The sequence below is a fragment of the Mus musculus genome, chromosome 14 (genome assembly GCF_000001635.26).
Source record: "Mus musculus strain C57BL/6J chromosome 14, GRCm38.p6 C57BL/6J".
In the NCBI taxonomy this organism is placed as follows: domain Eukaryota; kingdom Metazoa; phylum Chordata; class Mammalia; order Rodentia; family Muridae; genus Mus; species Mus musculus.
This window is the reverse complement of record NC_000080.6, coordinates 79,583,409-79,604,426: the sequence shown is the minus strand read 5'-3', so window position 1 is coordinate 79,604,426 and position 21,018 is coordinate 79,583,409. Positions and strand designations below refer to the sequence as shown.

General features: G+C 42.8%; 1 protein-coding gene across 1 annotated transcript in view; it reads right to left on the bottom strand.

Moving 5' to 3' along the window:
- Sugt1 (SGT1, suppressor of G2 allele of SKP1 (S. cerevisiae)) overlaps positions 1-16,767 on the bottom strand; it is a 43,138-nt gene extending 26,371 nt beyond the window's left edge. The window contains exons 1-7 of the mRNA NM_026474.6: positions 16,561-16,767; positions 16,416-16,473; positions 8,968-9,058; positions 7,610-7,679; positions 6,961-7,031; positions 1,527-1,580; positions 941-957 (exon numbers count right to left, since the gene is read on the bottom strand). Of these exons, the coding sequence (NP_080750.1) occupies positions 941-957; positions 1,527-1,580; positions 6,961-7,031; positions 7,610-7,679; positions 8,968-9,058; positions 16,416-16,473; positions 16,561-16,598 (399 nt within the window). The 5' untranslated portion in view covers positions 16,599-16,767. The remainder of the gene's footprint in view (positions 1-940; positions 958-1,526; positions 1,581-6,960; positions 7,032-7,609; positions 7,680-8,967; positions 9,059-16,415; positions 16,474-16,560) is intronic.
- Positions 16,768-21,018: the final 4,251 nt, after the last annotated feature.

Below are 21,018 nucleotides of genomic sequence, written 5' to 3'. Positions count from 1 at the left end.
TTTTCTATTTCTATGTACGTGTGCCTGCACAAGTGTCTGCTCACCACACGAGAACAAGCATCCTAGGATACCAGAGGGTATCAGATACTCTGGAACTACTAGAGTCACATGTGGTTGTGAGCTGCTTGATGCAAACACTGGCAACCGAATCCTCTGGAAGAGCAGCAAATGCTTTTATGCACTGAGCCAGCTCTGCAGCCTTGGCACTGCTACTGTAACAATGCTTTGAACATGAAAATCCTTAACTGTTAACAAACATTAAGAATGAACCAAATTGAGGCAGAGGCAGGCGGATTTCTGAGTTTGAGGCCAGCCTGACTACAGAGTGAGTTCCAGAACAGCCAGGGCTACACAGAGAAATCCTGTCTCAAAAAACCAAAAAAAAAAAAAAAAAAAAAAAAAGAACCCAAATGGGGCTAGAGAGATGGCTCAGTGGTGAAATGCATTGGCTAGTCTTCTAGAAGTCTTGAGTTCAAATCTCAACAACCATGTGACAGCTCATAACCATCTTTAGTGGGGTCTGATGTACAGGTATACACACAGACCACAAAACTCATACACATAAATAAAATTTTTTTTTTAAATGAACCAAACAGAAGCATTTCCAATTTACTTTAAGCCTACTGTAAAAAAGCTCCACATGACAATTCTTTAACCTAATGGCTGTGGATACTGGTAAAGAAAAGACGGGAGATAACCGTCCTGATGACTCAAAAACCCAGGCACCTTAGATTATATACTAAATTCATTAGGACAGTCCAGTATTCCCCATGATTATAAACTTGTAGCTTTTATTTTTAAAAAAAGTTATTTCAGATAACTAATATTTAAATAAAACTCTTTAATATTTGAGAGCTCATCCCAAGCCCTAGCATAAATATATATTTGATTAATTAAATTTAACATGACTAAACAAAGCATGAGAGATGAGAGGACTTACCACTTCAGATTCTGATCCTAGAAAACAAAAAAGAAAGCATTTTCAGATACCAGTATGTTTATTGGTAAAGCCACATCAACAAAAAAGATAATTTGCTATGTATTTCAAATGAAGCAAACTGTTTCCATTTTGCATCCAGAAGTTAATTTTTTGATTCCTTGGTTATCTTTAACTGGTAATAACATAATATTACTGGCAAAGCGAAACCACCAAATCTTCCTTCTGATGTAAGATTGAAAACGAGGGTCAGGAGGAAATAGTCTACTATTGGGGCTGGGGTGCAACTTAGTAGTAGAGCAACCACCTGCCCTGCATGGACAAGGTCATAGGTTTGATCCCCAGAACCAAGAAAGAAAGATTAAAGAAAAATATTTTAACCAAAAATCTTGAAATGTTTATTTTAAAACAGGACTGTGGTGCCGGGCATGGTGGTGCACGCCTTTAATCCCAGCACTCGGGAGGCAGAGGCAGGCAGATTTCTGAGTTCGAGGCCAGCCAGGGCTATACAGAGAAACCTTGTCTTGAAAAACCAAAACAAACAAACAAAAAAAAAACAGGACTGTGGAAGCCTACCCAACATACTTACCATTCTGAATTTCTTGGCATCTTTTAATCCAGGTGTCAAAATTGGTATCTGTACCTAGAACAAAGAAAAACTTAGAATAAAATCCCTAATGTGTACAACACAGCATATTAATTCAACAAATAATACTGGCCAGCTACTATGCCCCAAGTAGTCCAGGCACTGGGAGCTGAGCAGTCAATAAAATAGATATTACCTGCACAAACACAGATTACAGCAACCATTCTGTTAATGCTCTAATGTAACCAAGATTTACCACTGACCTGCTCATCCTAGAAAACGATTACACCAGTTTTAACTACAGTCAACCTCCTTCCTTACATCTACCCTGATCGTAAAGGAACTCTCCCTCATATGGCAAAAGCAGACTTGAAGCAGATTCCCAAATCAATTCTCATACCTTTATCTCGCTCTAACACAGCTACCAACTATCTACCATTTCCTGTGACTTTATCTATCTCCATACTTTATACTTTGTGAACTGTCACATCTCTAAGCTATATGGTATCCAAGAAAATGAATATGCATGGTGAAGTGCATATTTATAGACAGCAAGTTGAATGAATCAACAAATTATTTACCTCTGAAGATTGAGAGTATCTACATAGTTACTATGCCTAGAAAACGGTGTTAACTATTAAGCAATCAAAAGTTTACTAAATAATCTGAAAATACAGCTTTTTAAGTTGCCTGATTTATAAAAATTAATCATCAAAATGCTAGGCATAGATGCACTGTTTCCTTCTGAGGAAATTGCTATATTAAATACCCTATGATTCCCCGAACCAATAAAAGACTCTTACCATACAAGAGGGGAGAACGAACAAAGCAAAGAATACAGCATATGGAATGCCTCACATCGCAGAATTAGAAAACGAGATGCTTTAAATTTGCAAAGAGCAAATACCCTGTCTTCTTAATAAACAGGTAAAGAATTCATGTGCCTAAACGTGGGTAAACAAATTTAAGCACCACTGTTGCCAGGAAATTCACCCTTACTAAGTCATTGCTTCTATTTGTATATTGGGGCCTATTGAGGTTTGAATATGCTTGGCCCAGGAAGTGGTACTGTTAGGAGGTGTGGCCTTGTTGAAGAAAGTGTGTCACTGGGGGGTGGGTTTGATACCCTGCCCCTAGCCACATAAGAACCAGTCTTCTCCTGTTTGCCTTTGGAACAAGATGTAGAACTCTCAGCTCTGCCTGCACCGTGCCTGCCCAGAAGCTGCAATGCTCCCACCTTAGTGACAATGTACTAAACCTCTGAATGTATAACATAGCCCCATTTAAATGTTGTCCCTTATAAGACGTGCCTTGGTCATGGTGTCACTTTTATAGCAGTGGAAACCCCAAGACAAGAGTTGGCATCAGGGACTGGGGTATTGCTGTGCTAGGCCTGACCATGCTTTTGTTTGGAGAGATGTGGATTTGGGGACTTTGGAAAGCAGTGGAATTCTTTAAGTGGGCCTTAATGAGCTATTCTAGTAGGAATATGGAAGACAGTGCTGCTCAGGGTGATTTGAACTGTGCAGACCTGGCCCAAGTGGTTTCAGTGGAAAAGAATCTCAGGATGTGGCCTAGAGACCATTTTTGTGGCATTTTGGTGAAGAATGTGGCTGCTTTTTGTCCTTGTCTGAAAAAATCTACCTGAGGCTATGGTAAAGAGACTTATATGACAAAGCCCAACATAGACTTGTTCTCTCTGATTTAGTCTGGTCAACAACATTTTAATCAAGCATAGCAAGCTTTGAAAGGAAAAGTACAAAATGTATGGTTCAAAGAATAAAGGGGCACCGAGAAGCAAAGTGGAGCTGGATCCTGTGTTCAAAGAGACAAACAGACTAAGAGAATGGTGACCTCGGGACAAGATCCCACCCAGCAAAGCTTATTTTTTTGTGTTTGCTGATGTTCAAGGAATAGTTATCTAGGCATTATTATCTGGTTATTGATTTCATTTGGACTTTGAATCTGGAATGAACTATAATCCAGAAATGGAGGGCACAGGGATCCTCCAGAGCTTGATGAACAGTAGACATGAAAAGCTTAGGCCCAGGAATGGTGGCACACAGCTCTAATCCCAGGAGACAGAGACAAGCACATCTCTGAGTTCAAGGCCAGCCTGGGACCAAGCAAATCCCAGGTAAAGAAAAGCTTAAATCCAGGCATGGTGGTATATGCTTTTACTCCCAGCATTCAGGAGACAGAGCCATGCAGATCTCTGAGTTCAAGGTCAATCTACAAAGCAAGCTCCAGGACAGCCGAGCTTAGGCACTAAAGGAGGTGGAAAGCAGAAAGCTGGTGATAATGTAATAGAACAAGGGGGCCATCCTCCAGCGCCAGCAAGCAGCAGAACTCTGCAGCTTCAGCCATGTGGCTCTGGCTTTAGAGTCAAGAACAGAAGGGACTACTGGGACAATTGAAGCTAGTTAACTGGAGCTAAGATATTAGAGGTGATTAAGAAGAGACCAGCATCACTGAGGTGAAATCTTCTAAAAGTGTTTTCTGAGAGTACAAAGAAGCTGTGATCCAGCTGCAGCTGGACTTGGTAAAGTGTAAGAGATGGTACTGATTTTGAAGGTATGAAAGGGTCATAGAGAGCTGCTGAGGCTCGGCACTGTGAGAGGCAAGGGAAGGCCACTGGTGAAGGTGTAGCCTCAGTTACAGTTGACGGACCAAGCTTGAAGGGGTCACGCAAAGCAGTTGAGGCTTGGCACCATGAAGAGAGCCTATGAGAGGCTGGTGAAGCCTAGCTGCACGGGAAGACCCCCGTGTTTTAGAGAGCCAGTACCATGGGATGATCACCAAGAATAGCAGCAGCAGTGGAGTGGGGTCAACCAGAGCCTAGAGTGCTAGCTACAGAGAGCAGAGCTGGAGATCGGACTCAAGCCCTTTTGAGAAGCCCAGAAGATAGTGTGTGCATCCCAGACACTGGAACAAGAAGCTGCAACGCTGTAGTTGCCTTGGGGACCCTAAGATGCTCAAGATGCCAGAGCCATGGGAAATCTGCTGGGGAAAGCTGCTCACAGGGAGTGGAACCAGCCAAGGAGAAGAAGTTGATTACAGTAAACAAAGATGAAGGGAGTTGGAGATCTCAAGAGCGCTTTGCCATCAGACATGGAGATGCAGAGTTGAGTTTACCCAGATGGTTTTGGTGTTTTTTGGTCCAGTATTTCCTCACTATGACATTTTCAAATGGTAATACATATCCTGAATGAGGTTGGAGGTACGTGATGTGCTTTCTGATTTTGATTTTGTAGGTTAAGTGTTTGGATGAATCTCAGAAGAGACTTTGAACTTTGGACTTTTAACATTGTTGAGACTGCTATAAACTATAAGTACTTTTTTTTGAAGTTGGACTAAATGTAGTCTGCATTATGCTATGTTTAGGTATGGCCCCTATAGACTCACGTGTTTGAACACTGGCAAAAGCACACCCCAGCCCCCACAAAGCAAAGCTGTTTTCAGTTAAGAATCACTGTTTTAAAGGCCTGTGGTAAGCTCCACCGAAGACAAACTAATTCAATTAGGATTATGAAGTTTCCTATCATCTTCTACTTACATATAAAATCTACCTTGTAGTTCTCCAGCCCTCATCATCTCTCTATGCAACTAGATCCTGGAATCATGATAATGTTCACACACACTTCTCAAACATGGACATTTGGAGAAAGCCTAACACTTTCAAAGGTATTTTTGCCTAAGAATCTAACTGGATATGTCTGCAGGAAGCCCTGGGTTTGTTACCCACTCCCATACAAACGCAGTATACTGGTGTCTGCCAGTAACCTAGCACTCCATGGGGTAATGGCAGGAAGGTCACAAAGTCAAGGCCACCCTCAGCTCCATAATGAGTTAAATATATGACTGTCTAAAAAAACAGAAAGTTCTCATTTTCTTCTATATCTCACAATGTTCTAAAAATTAATAATTTACTAGGGTAAAATCTCCTAGCAATCTGAATAACTTAAAATGAACACTTAAATTTTTTTATTATTTTATGTATACAGGTATGTATGTCTATATACCTTGTTTGCATCTGGTGCCCTCAAAGACCAGGAGAGGCTGTGGGATCCCCTGGAATGGGGGCTACACACAATTGTGAGCTACCATGTGAGTGCTAGGAATCAAATCTGGGACCTCTGGAAGAGCAACCAGAGTTCTTAACCTCTGAGCCATCTCTCTTGCCCCACTAACTTATTTTTGAACATGAAAGTGAATTAAAATTTCTCTTTCCCAGTAGAAAACACAGCCACACTCTGGAGAGACAACTCAGTTGGTACAGTGTGTGCCCGGCAAGCAGAAGGGCCTCCATGGGACCCACAGCACATGGGACCCACAGTGAAAAGCCAGGTAGAGCGGTGTGAGCTGGAATCCCAGCACTGGGGAGGCAAAGATATGTAGATACCTGAAGCTTGCTGGCCTGGCAGCCTAGCCTAATAGAGCAAGCCAGGCTCCATCACAAAAACCAAAGACAGTTGCTAAGTAATGCCCCCTGAAGTTAACCTCTGGTTGCTGCATGTACTCAACACTCAACAAACATTCCTACACAAGAGCTCATGGGGTGGGAGATCTATATGGAGATGAATTCACTGGGTAAACACACTGAATGAATACATATAGTTTTTGGCTCTTTCTTTTCTCGTGTGTGTGTGTGTGTGTGTGTGTGTGTGTGTGTGTGTGTGTGTGTGTGTGTGTGTTTGCAGGTCTGAGTTGAAGTCAGCAATCTTTCTCCAATGGTCTTCCAACCTGTTCTTTAAGGCAAGCACTCTCGCCCTCTCCCTCTCCCTCTCCCTCCCCCTCCCCCTCCCCTCCCCCTCAATCAAACACAGAGCTTGTTGATTTGGCTACTCTGGAAGCCAACTTGCCCCAAAAACCCTCTGTCCCAGCCACCCACAGCTGGAATTAGAAGCAAACTACCACGCTGACCTGGTACTTAAAGGTTCTGGGGACCCAAACTCCTGTCCTCTCGAGAGCTTGACAGTAAGTGCACAAACGGTAACACATTCCCCAGACACTAATTTTGGTTTCTAATGGGAAAGTTTATCTGTAATTTAAATGCTAAGGAAAGTTCGATTTAATCAAACCTTAAGTGAATTCAAATTGTAAACTCAAAATCACCACAAAATAATGTTAGAAGAAAGGGGGAATTGGGTTTCTGGGACAGAGAGATTTTAACAAAATCTAACTATGGTATTTAAGATCCAGAAGGAATAATCGTTATGAAAATGTAACTCTAGGGCTGGAGAGATGGCTCAGAGGTTAACAGCACTGACTATTCTTCCAGAGGTCCTGAGTTCAATTCCCAGCAACTACATGGTGGCTCACAACCATCTGTAATGGGATCCAATGCCCTCTTCTGGTGTATCTGAAGACAACAACAATGTACTCATATAAATGAAATAAAAATTTAAAAAAGAAAGAAAATGTAACTAATACTTACTATCTAATTTCTGTCCCTCTGCAAATGTTTCTAAGGCAGAAGCGTAGTCTTTTTCATGGTATTCACATATCCTGTGTGAGAACATTACAAATTAATATACACACATGAAATCATAGAAAACAGACTTCTTTCTAAATAAAATATTTGACTTTCATATGCTGAAAGAATTTATTTCAAGTCTATGCTAATAAACTAAGTTTTTTCAGATACTGTAACATTTAGTGTAAGGGTCATTAAAACTCAATTTTCATACTCATTTCACAAGGAATCTGAGTTTAACTGTATAAATATATCTATATATGCATTTGTTCTAAGCCAAAACAATCATGCAAAAGAATTGGGTTCTCAGTTAAAAAGCCATGCTTATCAGTTATAATAAACAGTGCTTAACACTACACATAAAGTAGACTAAGTTTTTGCTTATTATTAAATGCAGCTAACCGGCTTTGCTGACAGAGAGCATCGTCAGTTCCGCCCATACTTTACAGATATTTTAATCATCACTGCTTTAAACATCAGACATCTGTTATCCCACACTTGAGTTAACATACTAACATAAGTTAGTATTGTAAGATTACATCATGTATAATATATTTACTCAACAAATCAACACCTACTGGCTATAGTCCAAACCCAACACATTACATACCCTTTCCTCAGAAGAGCAGTACAATTATTTGGATTGAGTTCAAGAGACTTCTTTACATCGGCAATACCATCTACACAGAAAAAGGTCAGAGTGTTTAGCCATTTATTTACAGATCCAACACGTGCTACCCACAAAATGTGAATCAGGGGCAGAACAGTGGCTCAGATGTCAAACTTGACAACCTCAATTCAATGCCCAGACTCGCCTGGCAGACTGAGAATGGACTCACTCAACTGGTCCTCTGCCCTCCATAGATATATACTGTGGCACATACAAGCTGGCACACAGAGACACCATAAAATAAATAATGTAAAACAAATGAATTAGTATTTTATTTTTAACCTTTTAAATAGGTGAAAGGCCAAATGGTTTTAAATTAGGGAAAACTAATCCAAGGTAAAATTTAAATATTACTTTCATATCTTTGATTAGATCTGGCTTCCTTCTTTTTAAAAATTGTATTTTTAAGATTGTGTGTCTGCCAGTCTATCCACAGAGTGCAGGCCCCAGAGAAGCCAGAAAAGGGTATCAGATCTATTGGAGCTAGAGTTACCAGCAGTCATGAGCAGCCTACCATGGGTGCTGAGAACAGAAATCAGGTCCTTTGTAAAGAGCAATGTCAATGCTTTTACCTACGGAGGTCTCTTTCCCGTCTCCTTTAGTTCTTTTCTTAAAGTTCATCTGTCATCAGTAAATGAAGCTGTGTCCTACAGCTTATCTGTTCTTCTCATTAACAATATTTATGTAATTTAACTCAAAGGCACATTCTTGCCTATCCCATACTCAAAATTTTAAAGTCACACAACTTAGAAATACATTATTTTTTAATTATTATTAAGATTTTCTAACAAAAGGACAATGGTGAATGCAGTCACTATGAATGCCATCTCTATAAATGTTCTGCCCACGGGAGAAAAGGGAACGGTTATGTCAATGTTACTCAGAATGTTTCTCTTGTGAAAAACCATGTTAAAGATTTTCAAAGATGGTGATGGAGATGACTCAGTCATGGAAGAAGGCCTTCATTTGCACAAAGACCTAAATACGGTCCCTAGCACCCATATAAGAACTCCAGGCGTGGTAACTTATAATCCCCTGGGTTCACTGGTCAGCAGTCTAGCATAAATGGTGAGCTCTGGGCCAATGAGCCATCCTGTCTTTCAAAGAGGTGGACAGCACTCCTGAGTGCACCCGGGCTTGTCCTCTGGCTTGCTTTCTCTCTCTCTCTCTCTCTCTCTCTCACACACACACACACACACACACACACACACACACACAGACTCCATTTGGATATTCTGACTTGGGAAAATTTTATAAGTAAACTACAAAATGGCAAAACAGTTTGTAAGAAACGTTACCACGGTATTTCCCAAGAAGAATGTGACAATAAGCTCTCTGACAGTAATACTGTGCGTCATCCGGATTCTGTTCCAAGGCCTTGGTCAGCTCCTACAAACACAAACGTGGAATGTCAGTAAATCAGGTTTAAAGCCATCAAATTCTAATCAAAAATTTAACTTAAAATCAAATAACCTATTAGAGAGAAAAAGGAAACAAGCATGGGGCTTGTCATTGTAAGAGAATCTTAGTTCCTCCTCCCTGAACCCATAGCACACACAAAACGTAATACATAAAAAGGCATTAGCTATCCTTGGTCTGCTTTAAGAGTTCAATAGGTAGTAACTATTATCATCTCATTTATTCCCCAAAGCTAAGCTGAGATACACAGACCAACTCAGAATTCCTCCTCATTTGGAGAAGGCAGCAATACCATGTAGAATTTGAGGTACCTAGAAAATATAAAGCTAGCTGATGTTGATGCGTGCCTTTAATGCCAGCACGCAGGAGGCAGAGGCAGGCGGACCTTGAGTTAGAGGCCAACCTGGTCTACAAAATGAGTTCCAGGACACCAGGGCTGTGATACAGAGAGACCTAACCAAACCAACCAGACAGACAGACAAACTATAAAACCATCTAACTTCTACAGTTCACGGAGGTCAACAGAATGAGTGGATGCATGGCCCCCAGCCTTCCCTATAGATTCCAGAAAACTGAAACAGATTACAGCATTCTGCTCAAAGCCCAGATAAAAGCTAACAGAGATAAAACCTTCACTGCCCTGGGTAGTCACAGTATTAACACAGGAGCTGGACCATTAACAACACACACACAAATCACACGTTAATAAGGCCAAGGCCAAGTGCAGACAAAAAAGCCGAGTCTCCTTTCAGTGAACCCATACATGAGTATTTATAGAAGATGTATTTAAATAACCACTCACCACTTGACTTTAATTCTAATGATTCCCAAGCCAATGTATACCAGAAAATCAAAACTGAACTAAATCCAGGATAGGAGATAGCTTAATATGTAGAGTGCTTGCTTAGCAGACACAAAGCTTCAACCCTTGCCACCTACAAATTTGGATGTGGTGGCACAAGCCTGTAATCCCAGCACTGAGGGTTCAAGGGCATCCTCTGCTACGCAGCAAGTTCCAGACCAGCGCCTGGGTTACACGAGATCCTTGTCTGTAAACAGATTAAACAAAGAATCCTACCAAACACACCTATAATCCACCACTTCAAAGGCACTAAATGTATCTAGTCCGACCAGTAACATCAAAGCCCTTTACTGTGTCTCTACACAAAGCTCTCCAGCTGATGTCAAGCAAAACTCTAGGTCCTTGCAAAGGCTCTTGGCAGGACTCCCTAACATCTCTATCCAGCACTGTGTTGCCCGTCATCCAGCTCACATCTAACCACAATAATCACTGAATAGTCTCTCAAAATACGTTGCATCATCTGGCTAGAACAGTGATTCTCAACCTGTGGGTTGTGACCCCTTTGGGGGGTTCAAACAACCCTTTTACAGGGGTCAGTCGTCTAAGCCCCTCTGAAAACAGATTTTTACATTATGATTCATAACAGTTACTAAATTACTACAGTTATGAAGTAGTAACAAAAATAATTTCATGGTTGGGGGGGGCAGGGGGTAGGTCAACACAACATGAGGAAGGTTGAGTACCAATGGACCAGAACAAGGGCACAGTAAATTCTTTCTTTTACTTCCTTAGGGACAAAACCGTACAGACTAGATTCAAATCCAGGTCTGTAAAAGCCCCACAGTAGAACTTACACAAAACAGTAGCAACCCCCAACTCATGTCACTAAGTGTCTCTCCTCCACCTGCACTCATGCTTTCTAGTAATTTTGAAATCTCTAGGTTAAGTAAATCTTCTAATTTAATTTATAAAACAATTTTGAAAATAGCAAATAAAGCTGAGAAAAATGACAAACACCTTTAATCCCAGTTTTAAGGGCAAGGCAGGGGATCTCTGAGCTTGAGACCAGCCTGGTCTATATAGAGAATTCCAAGCCAGGGCTACATAGATCTAAGAAAAAAGAAAAGAAAAGAAAAGAAAAGAAAAGAAAAGAAAAGAAAAGAAAAGAAAAGAAAAGAAAAGAAAAGAGGAGAGGAGAGGAGAGGAGGGGAGGGGAGGGGAGGGGAGGGGAGGGGAGGAAGGAAGAAAGAAAGAAAGAAAGAAAGAAAGAAAGAAAGAAAGAAAGAAAGAAAGAAAGAAAGAAAAAGGGAGGGAGGGAGGGAGGGAGGAAGGAGGAAGGGAGGAAAGAGAGAGAATTATGACTAAAAAGTTATTACAGATTATACTGATGTCAAGATCATCAAAATCAAAAAAGTATTTTAGAAACATTATATAACATATAAACCAGGTTGAGGGAAAAATGTTTTTAATATAGACTTTTTTTTTTTGCTATGAATGTGGCTCAGTAGACAGAGTGCTTCCATACTGGAAACAAAACCCCTTCTCTCTTTTTTTTCCTCTTAAGAATTTTTTCATGTACTTGGATATTTTTAACCTTCCCACAACTCCTCCCAGACCCTTCCACCTCCCTATCCTTCTAACTTTATGGTCTCTAAACAAATAAAACCATGGAGTTCGCTTTGTGTTAACTGACTGATGGCTCCTGGGTTTGCCCTGGAGTGTAGTCAATATACAGTGACTCCACTGGAGAAAACTGATTTTCCCTTTGTCAGCAGATATAAATTACAAGTAGTTTCTTGCTTAGGAGTGGGATCTCACCTCCATTTCCTCTTCTCCGTACTAGGAGCCCATCTGACTTGAACCTGTATGTCTTGAACATGCTGCTACAATATGAGCTGTGATGTGATTTGTCCTGTTGTGTCTGGAAGGCACTAACACCCTGGAGTCATCTGTCACCTCTGGCCAACCTTGCAGCCTCCTTTTCCCCCTACTTCCCCATCCTGAGCCTTCCAGAAAGGGGTTGGATGAAGGCACCCCATGGAGGATCTCGTGCTCCAGTGGCTCTCCCTCTCTGCACATTGTCCAGTTGTGCTCTCTGACAAACTCCTTTTTTTCAATCCCCAACACCACATAAAAACAGGCATGGTGCTACATGACTGTTTAAGATTATAATCCCAAAACCGGGCGTGGTGGTACACGCCTTTAATCCCAGCACTCCACTCGGGAGGCAGAGGCAGGCGGATTTCTGAGTTCGAGGCCAGCCTGGTCTACAAAGTGAGTTCCAGGACAGTCAGGGCTACACAGAGAAACCCTATCTGGAAAAAACAAAGAAAAAAAGAAAGAAAAAAAAAAAGATTATAATCCCAGCATTAGAAAAGAAGAGGCAGAAGGATCTTTAGTTCAAAATCACCCTTGCCTACATAATGAGTTCAAGGTCAACCTGGGTTTCTGTGTCTTAAACTTAAAATAGGTTGAAAAAAAACTAAAAAAAAAAAAAAAAAAAGAAAGAAATTACCATGTCTGTAGTATGTAGTCTGTAGTATGTAGTATGTAGGCTCTACTATACAGCCTGGGCTAGCCTCAAACTTGCAGTCTCTTCCTTCAGCCCTGAGAGCTGAGATTATAGGATGAGCCACAGATTATTCATTCCTCTGCTTACAAAGTCAAGTCAGAGCTTCAGTAGTTCAAGCCACTTGTAAATGCTCTTTAGAACCACTAGTCAGTTGTTAGTTAAGAACAGTTCAGTCTCCTAAAGCGTGCAGACTTGGTAAGGATGTAACAAAAGAGACGTTTCTAAGACAACCATACAAACAATCAAAAACAATGAGAGCCAAACCTAAAGGAATTTACAAACATACAAATGGATTTATGAATAAGTGAGTTATAATAAAGCCCCAAACCAATCATTAAGATAATGATTCATAATCTTAGCTGACATGCTTTTAGTGTAGCACTGTTTGTTTTTGAAAAGCTGATGCCTCCGGGTGTGGTGGTGCACGCCTTTAATCCCAGCACTCGGGAGGCAGAGGCAGGCGGATTTCTGAGTTCGAGGCCAGCCTGGTCTACAGAGTGAGTTCCAGGACAGCCAGGGCTATACAGAGAAACCCTATCTCGAAAAAACAAAAAACAAAACAAAAACGAAAAGTTGCTGCCTGCAGAGAAGCATGGCTGCCGGTGGAAATAGCAAGAGGCAACACCCTTGGTGCCAACACGTGAATCACAGCAGCAAAAGGCTAGGAATTAGAGCAGACCTAAGCCAAACATATTGTAAACAAGTCCAAAAAGACACTTGCAGAAAATGAGTTCTGTGGCTTCCGTGGTAGAGCACTTGAACAGCATCAATTCCACCGCCACAAAGAAAAAGAAACAGGCGAGCAAAACCCACAGCCAGAAGCACGACACTAACCAGAACAGTAATGAGGGGGGAATGTAAGACATGAAAATGAAGACCTTTTAGATGGGTTGGGGCTGTAGCTCACTTGGTAAAATGTTTGCCTGGCACACAGGAAGCCCTGGGTTCGATCCCTGACACAGGCCTGGCATCCCGGAATGCATGGAGCACAAGTTCAACGTCATCCTGGGTTACACATGAGTTGAGGATAGCTTGGGATTCGTGAAACCCTGCCTCGGTAATTGGAGGAGGAGGCACAGCGGTAGACCATGTACTTTGCATGGGTTCAAACTCCAGCAAAGCTTTAAAAATAAAAAGGTGGCGCACGCCTTTAATCCCAGCACTCCACTCGGGAGGCAGAGGCAGGCGGATTTCTGAGTTCGAGGCCCGCCTGGTCTACAGAGTGAGTTCCAGGACAGCCAGAACTATACAGAGAAACCCAGTCTCGAAAAACCAAAAAAAGAAAAAAAAAAAAGAAAAAAATGTTTTTAATTAATACTAACTTTTAGTAAATTTTCAAATTTACTTTAAAAATGCTAATTAATGTTCAAAGAATCTCTAGGTGGGTGGGTGGGTGGGTGTGTGCGTATCTCAATCTGGTTCCTCTTCTTTTCCCTACCTTCACCTAGCTGGGGTCTAAGCACAGAAGCATTGCTTAGAGAAGAATGTCAGCACTGATTGCCACCACATGTTTACCAATCTCAAACTGCTCTCAACCAAGTGGCTTCCAAGTCAGCTCCTAGTTGGTGTATCACATAGCCCAGGTTCTCTCCCTGCCAGATGACCTTAATCCCTTGAAACTAGAAACCTGTTGCTTCCAAGCCTCTTTGTTTTGATCAAGTTAACCTTTTTACTCTGTACTTCAACTCCCTACTGAGTAAAAATGTAGCTTATGCCAATGAAGAGGGTTGCAAGAATCATGCAGGAGGAGTCCCAAGTGCTATACTGAGAACACAGCAGAAAGGAATCAAGATACACAAAACCCCCTGCTGTCTTGAGGCTATTTATTTTCAGACCTAATTTAGACAGAAAAACTAGCTCCCCTCAGCAGGAACCATTTCGGGCGAAACCTAAAGAATTCGGCATCGCCGAGTAAAATGAGATAAAGGTCAAGTGTATGTGGAGCAAAAGCAGATGCACCTCAAACAGTGTAGCTCTACAAAAAGAAAAAGAGTTCCAAGATATCCACTGCACCAGGCACCCTGATGGGCATTGGAAAGAAATTGTTTGGACCTTCATTTCGAGGGAAGGACATGGAAAGTTCTAGTAGGAGAGTGACATGATCCAACTGTCATGCTGGCTACTGTACCATGAACAGAGTAAAACCAAGCAGGACCAGAAACAATGTCAGTCGTCGTCCCCAACCCCACCCCACCCCCAAGCCCGCCAAGAAATCCCTTTCCCCAGTCTGAAATAGTTCCTATGTGCTAAGTTTTCCCCTCATCTCTGGCAAAAGGGATACATTAACATATCTCTGTGGTTCTCATTGGCGTGTCAAGGTCAATGGTAGCCTCCACACTTCCTTATTCCATACTCACAAGTCCCCCACCCCCTAACCCAGCCCACAGGCCCAGGTATGGCTTCCATATAACCCAGAAGATCTTACACACACACACACACACACACACACACACACACACACACGTATACCCCCCTACATCCCCCCACCCCGCATCTTGCTGCTCTCCTCAGAGACAGCCTTGGCAGTTTAAAATAAACTTCTTACCCTTGTACCCATGCTTCATTGGTACCCATTTTCATTCAAATAGAAGAAACTAGTAAAGTCCAGAATGTGAGGTAGCCAAGGGGCTGTAGAGAATTGCATGGAACACATTAGAAGGGGCAGCATCTGCCAATTATTAGGGCTTTGGGGGCAGCCTAGATCTGTAGCCAGCACTCAATAACCTTTTAATAATTATTCATTTCCTTCTCCTTTTTCAGTCCTTCCCCCTACTCTCAATTCGGGTTTTAATTTCCTTTGGCAGAAAATATAAAGATACTTGCGTCTGTAGCCCTAATCTCAAAGTCACTAATGCCTTGATTTTTGTTGTTTTGTTTCTTTTGAGACAGGGTTTCTCTGTGTAATTCTGGCCATACTGGAACTCTCATGGTAGACCAGGTGGGCCTCAAACTCAAGAGATCCACCTGCTTCTGCCGCCCAAGCACTGGGATTAAAGGTGTGCGCCAACACCAGCAGGCTCTCTAATACCGCGCTATCAAACCTCATGATCACTCTGTAGACCTAAGAATACAAAGCGGAGCTTGTAACATTAAAACAACAATGTAGCTATCCTAGTCTGCTAGTCTCTACAAAAGTGATTTCTCTAAGGCTCAAAACATAAAAATGTTTCCTTTTTTCCAGCGGGGGAGCTCTGAAGTGTCGGGAAGAATTTCACACATCCCAGGCTAGCCTCAACTCACAAAGTAGCTGAGGATGACCTTGAATTTCTGACCCTAGGGCATTCACCGCCTGAGTACCAGGATTACAGGCCTGTACCACCATACTTGACATGTGCCGATAACTCTCTGGAGTCCAGCCAGCGCTCCTAAGAAACATCCGTACAAAGCTAGTTTGTTCTAGACTTCACCTGAAATGGCCCAAAAGCAAATCATATAATACTAAAATGTAGGCAGGGTTTATTTACTGATACATCCCAAGAACTCGCAGGATCCAAAGTTTAAGGCCAGCCTAGATAAAAAGCGCGGTTTTATAAACAACTGTATAAAGAACAACCACAGTCATCTGTAAAGTGGAAGGCACAGAGGGAAAATGTTCTTTAGTAAATTTAATTAAGGACACTTAACAGTACCTGACATATAAGGGCAAACATAACTGTTAAAGTAAAAAATTGATACATCAAGCCCTATTTTCGCCTTTTCCTTGATCATAAATGCCATTATAAGTGCAACCACAGACAGTAACTATGTTTCCAAGAAATAAATGGGAGGGAGGTGCCCTCATCGGGAGCTTGTGGAGAGGAAGGGCAAGATCTATGGCAAAGGTATTAAGGAGACAAAGAGATTAAGTATCTTAATTTTGGGACTTAGATACATTGTAGCTTTGCTCCCACGAAGGTAATGCCGGGAAGAGGAGGGGTCTGTAGGGACCCAACAGTCCCAGTGAGCTCACTCACCTCTAATGCTGCCTGGGGATCCCCGTCGATCAGAGCATCTGAGAAGCTCTGGAAAAGCCTGCCAAGAAAACAACGACTTCAGCAGGTCTCTCTAATCAAGGAAAGAATAGAAAGACAAACAGCAAAGGTGAAGAAAATCACGCACCGCTGGGACGATGCAGGTCCTGCTGCAGCTGCCGCCATCCCTAGGAGTCAAGAAAGCTTCTGCCTGAGCGTTTCTACCTTGGTTACCAGCTCCGCCGCCGCCCAGGAAGGGAAAACTTCTAAAGAAACCCCAACTGAGCTTCCGTCCTCCGTAGCCAATCAGCGGTCGCGCAGCATGCAGCCGCGGAAAAGGAGGCGAAGGGTGGGCAGGTAGGCGCGGGGCCGGCTGGGAAAGAGGAGGAAACGCTCTCCGGCCCCGCCCCTACCCGTGACGCAGCCAAGCCCCCGCCCCGAGGGCGTGGCCGTGAGTCCCGCGCCCCGCCGTACGCCCGTGGGGGATCCGGCATGGCTTGTAAGCTTTGAAATATTGTCTCGGAGCCCACTGTAAGGTACTGGGGATCCGTCGGGAGGTAGTTCTGGCTTCGCTAAGGAGTGTCACGTTAAGCTCCGTTTACTCCGGTTTTCATCATGGCTACCGCCGGCGGCCAAGTTGTGCGTGACGTCACTCGTGGCAGCCAGGTCTTTTCCGGCAGCAGAGCCCGGGATGGCGCATCAGTTCGCATGACTCTCTCCGTGGAGAACCCGGACGGCCTGGCTCGCCGGAAGTCACGTTACCGGCATGGAGGACGGAGTTTTCCGGAGGGCCTGCCAGATGCCAGAGCTCCACACCCCAAGCTTCCTTCCTAAGTCGGCTTTCCAAACCAAGAAAAGCCTGTTTCACAAGCACCGCGTGGATGAAAGTGACCTATAGCTAATGGTCTTATTGCTGCTTTGTGTTCTAAGTAACCAGTAAGCCCCCCGTCCCCCGCCGTCCTTAGAGCCAAACATCACACTAGGAAGTTTCCTGCGAATTCTTTGAAACTGAGTGGTAAGGGGCAACAGGAGGGAGTGGCAGTTATAGGTTCACCAAACTTGATTTAAAAGCTCTTGATAACGCTCAGTAACTCGTTTTACCAAGTCTGTTTTAGTAGGTGAAATGATTGAAGTGGTCGTTGGCTTCCTCAAACAAGATATATATAAGACCTCAGTCTGGAAACATGACAGTCCACGAAGAAAAAGAAATTACAGTTCAGGCATTTGTGTACATATCCCCACTGTTAAACTCGCCCACTTTTCTGAGTTCTAACTTTAAAAGACCTAAGTTTTGTCTTCCCCACTTTTCTAGCACGTTTTCCATACTGGCCAAACGCCTAGTTGTGCTTGCTAGCTATCGTGGGTATTATAATTTTTTGTTACAACCTCAACCTACCAATCAATCACCCCTTGCAGATGCAAAAAATAACGGTGGGAGGACGTTTGAAAATACAGAGAAACTTGAGCCCATATTCAAGATGGAGAAACGGAGGTTACAAAGATTTAAGTATGTATGGGGTCATCAAGAGATGGAAGTGTGGAATACTACAAAGTTTAAAGTGTAACACATTTGCCACCTGTAGGTATATCCCATCTGTATTGTAAATGGGTTGTTTGAAGGGGGGGGGGGGTCGAGCCGGGGCGGGGAAGGGCTGATAGAAGATAACAGGTCCCAGAAAGGAATCTGAATCCACTTGTGGGAAAGGAGAAGTAGGTGGGAGAGACACTTGAGGCAGACCAGGGCCAGCTGGCCACTAAACTCAAAGAGGTGCAGGTTTCAGGTTTTAGTAAGTACTGAGAAGATCAAATTAGCTCAACTAAACTGAAGCTAAGCAGATCTGTAAGGGAAGGTAGAGAGCATCGTTTTGGATCTTTCCATTCAAGGTTGTTTTCCGTTTCTGTGAACCCTGCAGAAACTAGACTGTAAAAGAACAGATGCATAACGATGAGGAGTGTCTTCTGCATAATGTCTTTAAAGGAAATGTTAGTTTTGTTCCGTTTGCAGTTCTTTGCATGGCTGGGTGTGACTTCCTTCTTGGATGCATTTATTGCAGACACCTTGTGCCAGTTGGCATCTCTTAATATCGTCTGAAACAAGTTTTCACACAGATCAATTTATAATCATTTCTTTTTTAAAAATATTTTTATTACGTATTTTCCTCAGTTACATTTCCAATGCTATCCCAAAAGTCCCCCATACCCTCCCCCCCACTCCCCTACACACCCATTCCCACTTTTTGGCCCTGGCGTTCCCCTGTACTGGGGCATATAAAGTTTGCGTGTCCAATGGGCCTCTCTTTCCAGTGATGGCCAACTAGACCATCTTTTGATACATATGGAGCTAGAGTCAAGAGCTCTGGGGTACTGGTTAGTTCATAATGTTGTTGCACCTACAGGGTTGCAGATCTCTTTAGCTCCTTGGATACTTTCTCTAGCTCCTCCATTGGGGGCCCTGTGATCCATCCAATAGCTGACTGTGAGCATCCACTTATGTGTTTGCTAGGCCCCGGCCTAGTCTCACAAGAGACAGCTATATCAGGGTCCTTTCAGCAAACGCTTGCTAGTGTATGCAATGGTGTCAGCGTTTGGAGGCTAATTATGGGATGGATCCCTGGATATGGCAGTCTCTAGATGGTCCATCCTTTTGTCTCAGCTCCAAACTTTGTCCTGTAACTCCTTCCATGGGTGATTGTTTCCAATTCTAAGAAGGGGCAAAGTGTCCACACTTTGGTCTTCGTTCTTCTTCAGTTTATAATCATTTCTTTTGTGCCATGTGTAAGACTCTCTCTACTCAAAGGCTCTTGAAACATTTCTTTTAGATCGCTCACTTTCCACATTTAAGTCTATTGTTTACTCTGACAACTTTTTTGAAAGTATAACAAGGGATAAAAGTCCATTATTTTATTCTCCATACAGATACCAACTAACCCAACCCCACTTACTGAAAAAAAAAAATCATTTCCCCTTAAACTTGATGGCAACTTCATTGCTTTATTCAAAATTCAAGGCATCTTTGGAAATGGAATTGCCAGGCTTACCGGCAAATTCATTTTGAGTTTTCTAGAGTCTAAAACTGTAGTTTCTGTGCCTACTAAATGATCCAGTCTTAAGTAGTTTTATTATAGTGGCACAAATGAATTGCTATCTTCCTGTTCAGTGTAAAGCTCTACTGACCCAAGTTAAAAGATTTGGTTTAGGGTCTGGTGAGTTGGCTCAGCAGATAATTGTATTTGTTACACAAGCCTAGAGAACCGAGTTTGCTCCCAGGTACTTAGGTAAAGGTGGAAGGGGAGAACCAACTCCACAAAGATGCTCTTGGACCCCTCTCCCTCTCCCTCCCCTCTCACACACTAACAAAATTTAGTTTAGCTGGGCTTGGTGACACATACTTTTAATCTCTAGTTGTGAGTCTGAGACAGGGATTGCCAAGAGTGCAAGGTCAGCTTGGGTTAAATAATGATTCAAAGTCAGACAGAGCTATACATTGAGAGCCCCCCTTGGGGGAGAAAACTTTTCTGCAAGCTATTTATAGTATTCTAATATTATATACCTACAAAATTTCATTAGTAGGCTGGAGAGATGACTCAGAGGTTAAGAGCACTGGCTGTTCTCCCAGGGAATCAGAGGTTCGATCCCCACACCCACCCACCCATCTGGCAGCTCATACACATCTGTTAGTCTTCGGGTATCCAACACCTCCAGGCTTCAAGAGGCACTTCACAAATGTGGCTCCTTAGGGTTTCTACTGCTGTGACAAAACGCCATGGTCAGAAAGCAAGTTAAGGAGGAAAGGGTTTCTTTTACTTCCACATTGCTGTTTCTCATGAAGGTAAAGTCAGGCCAGGAACCTGATGCAGAGGCCACAGATAGATGCTGCTTACTAGCTTGCTCCCATGGCTTGTTCATCCTGCCTTATAGAACCCAGGGCCACCTGCCCAGGGATAGTACCACCCACATTAGGCTGGGCTCTCTCCCATTGATCACGAGTTGAGAAAATGCCCTACCGCTGGATCTCAAAAAGGCATTTCCTCAACTGAGGCTCCCTTCTCTGTGATGACTCTAGCTTGTGTCAAGTTGACACAAAACCAGCCAGTACATACATACATACATACATACATACATACATACATACACACACACACACACACACACACACACACACTCTCTCTCTCTCTCTCTCTCTCTCTCTCTCTCTCTCTCTCTCTCTCTCTCTCTCGGGGACAAACAGGTGGTTTGAATGAGAATGGCCCCATAGTCTCAGATTTGAATGCTTGGTCACTAGGGAGTGGCACTATTTGAAAAACAAAAAGATTAGGATTGGGAGGTGAGGCCTAGTTGGAGGAAATGTGTCTGTGGGGATGGGTTTTGAGATTTTAAGAGCCAAAGCCGGGGCCAGGGTCCCTTCCTGCGGCCTTCCAATCTGGATATAGAACTCTCAGCTACCATATCTGTCTGTCTGTTGCCATGCTTTCTACCATGAGGATAACAGACTAATCCTCTGACAGTGTTTAAAAAATAAATGTTTTCTTTTTTAAGAGTTACCATGATCATGCTGTCTCTTCACAGCAATAGAAACTCAATACACACATACACATTCAATGATGCT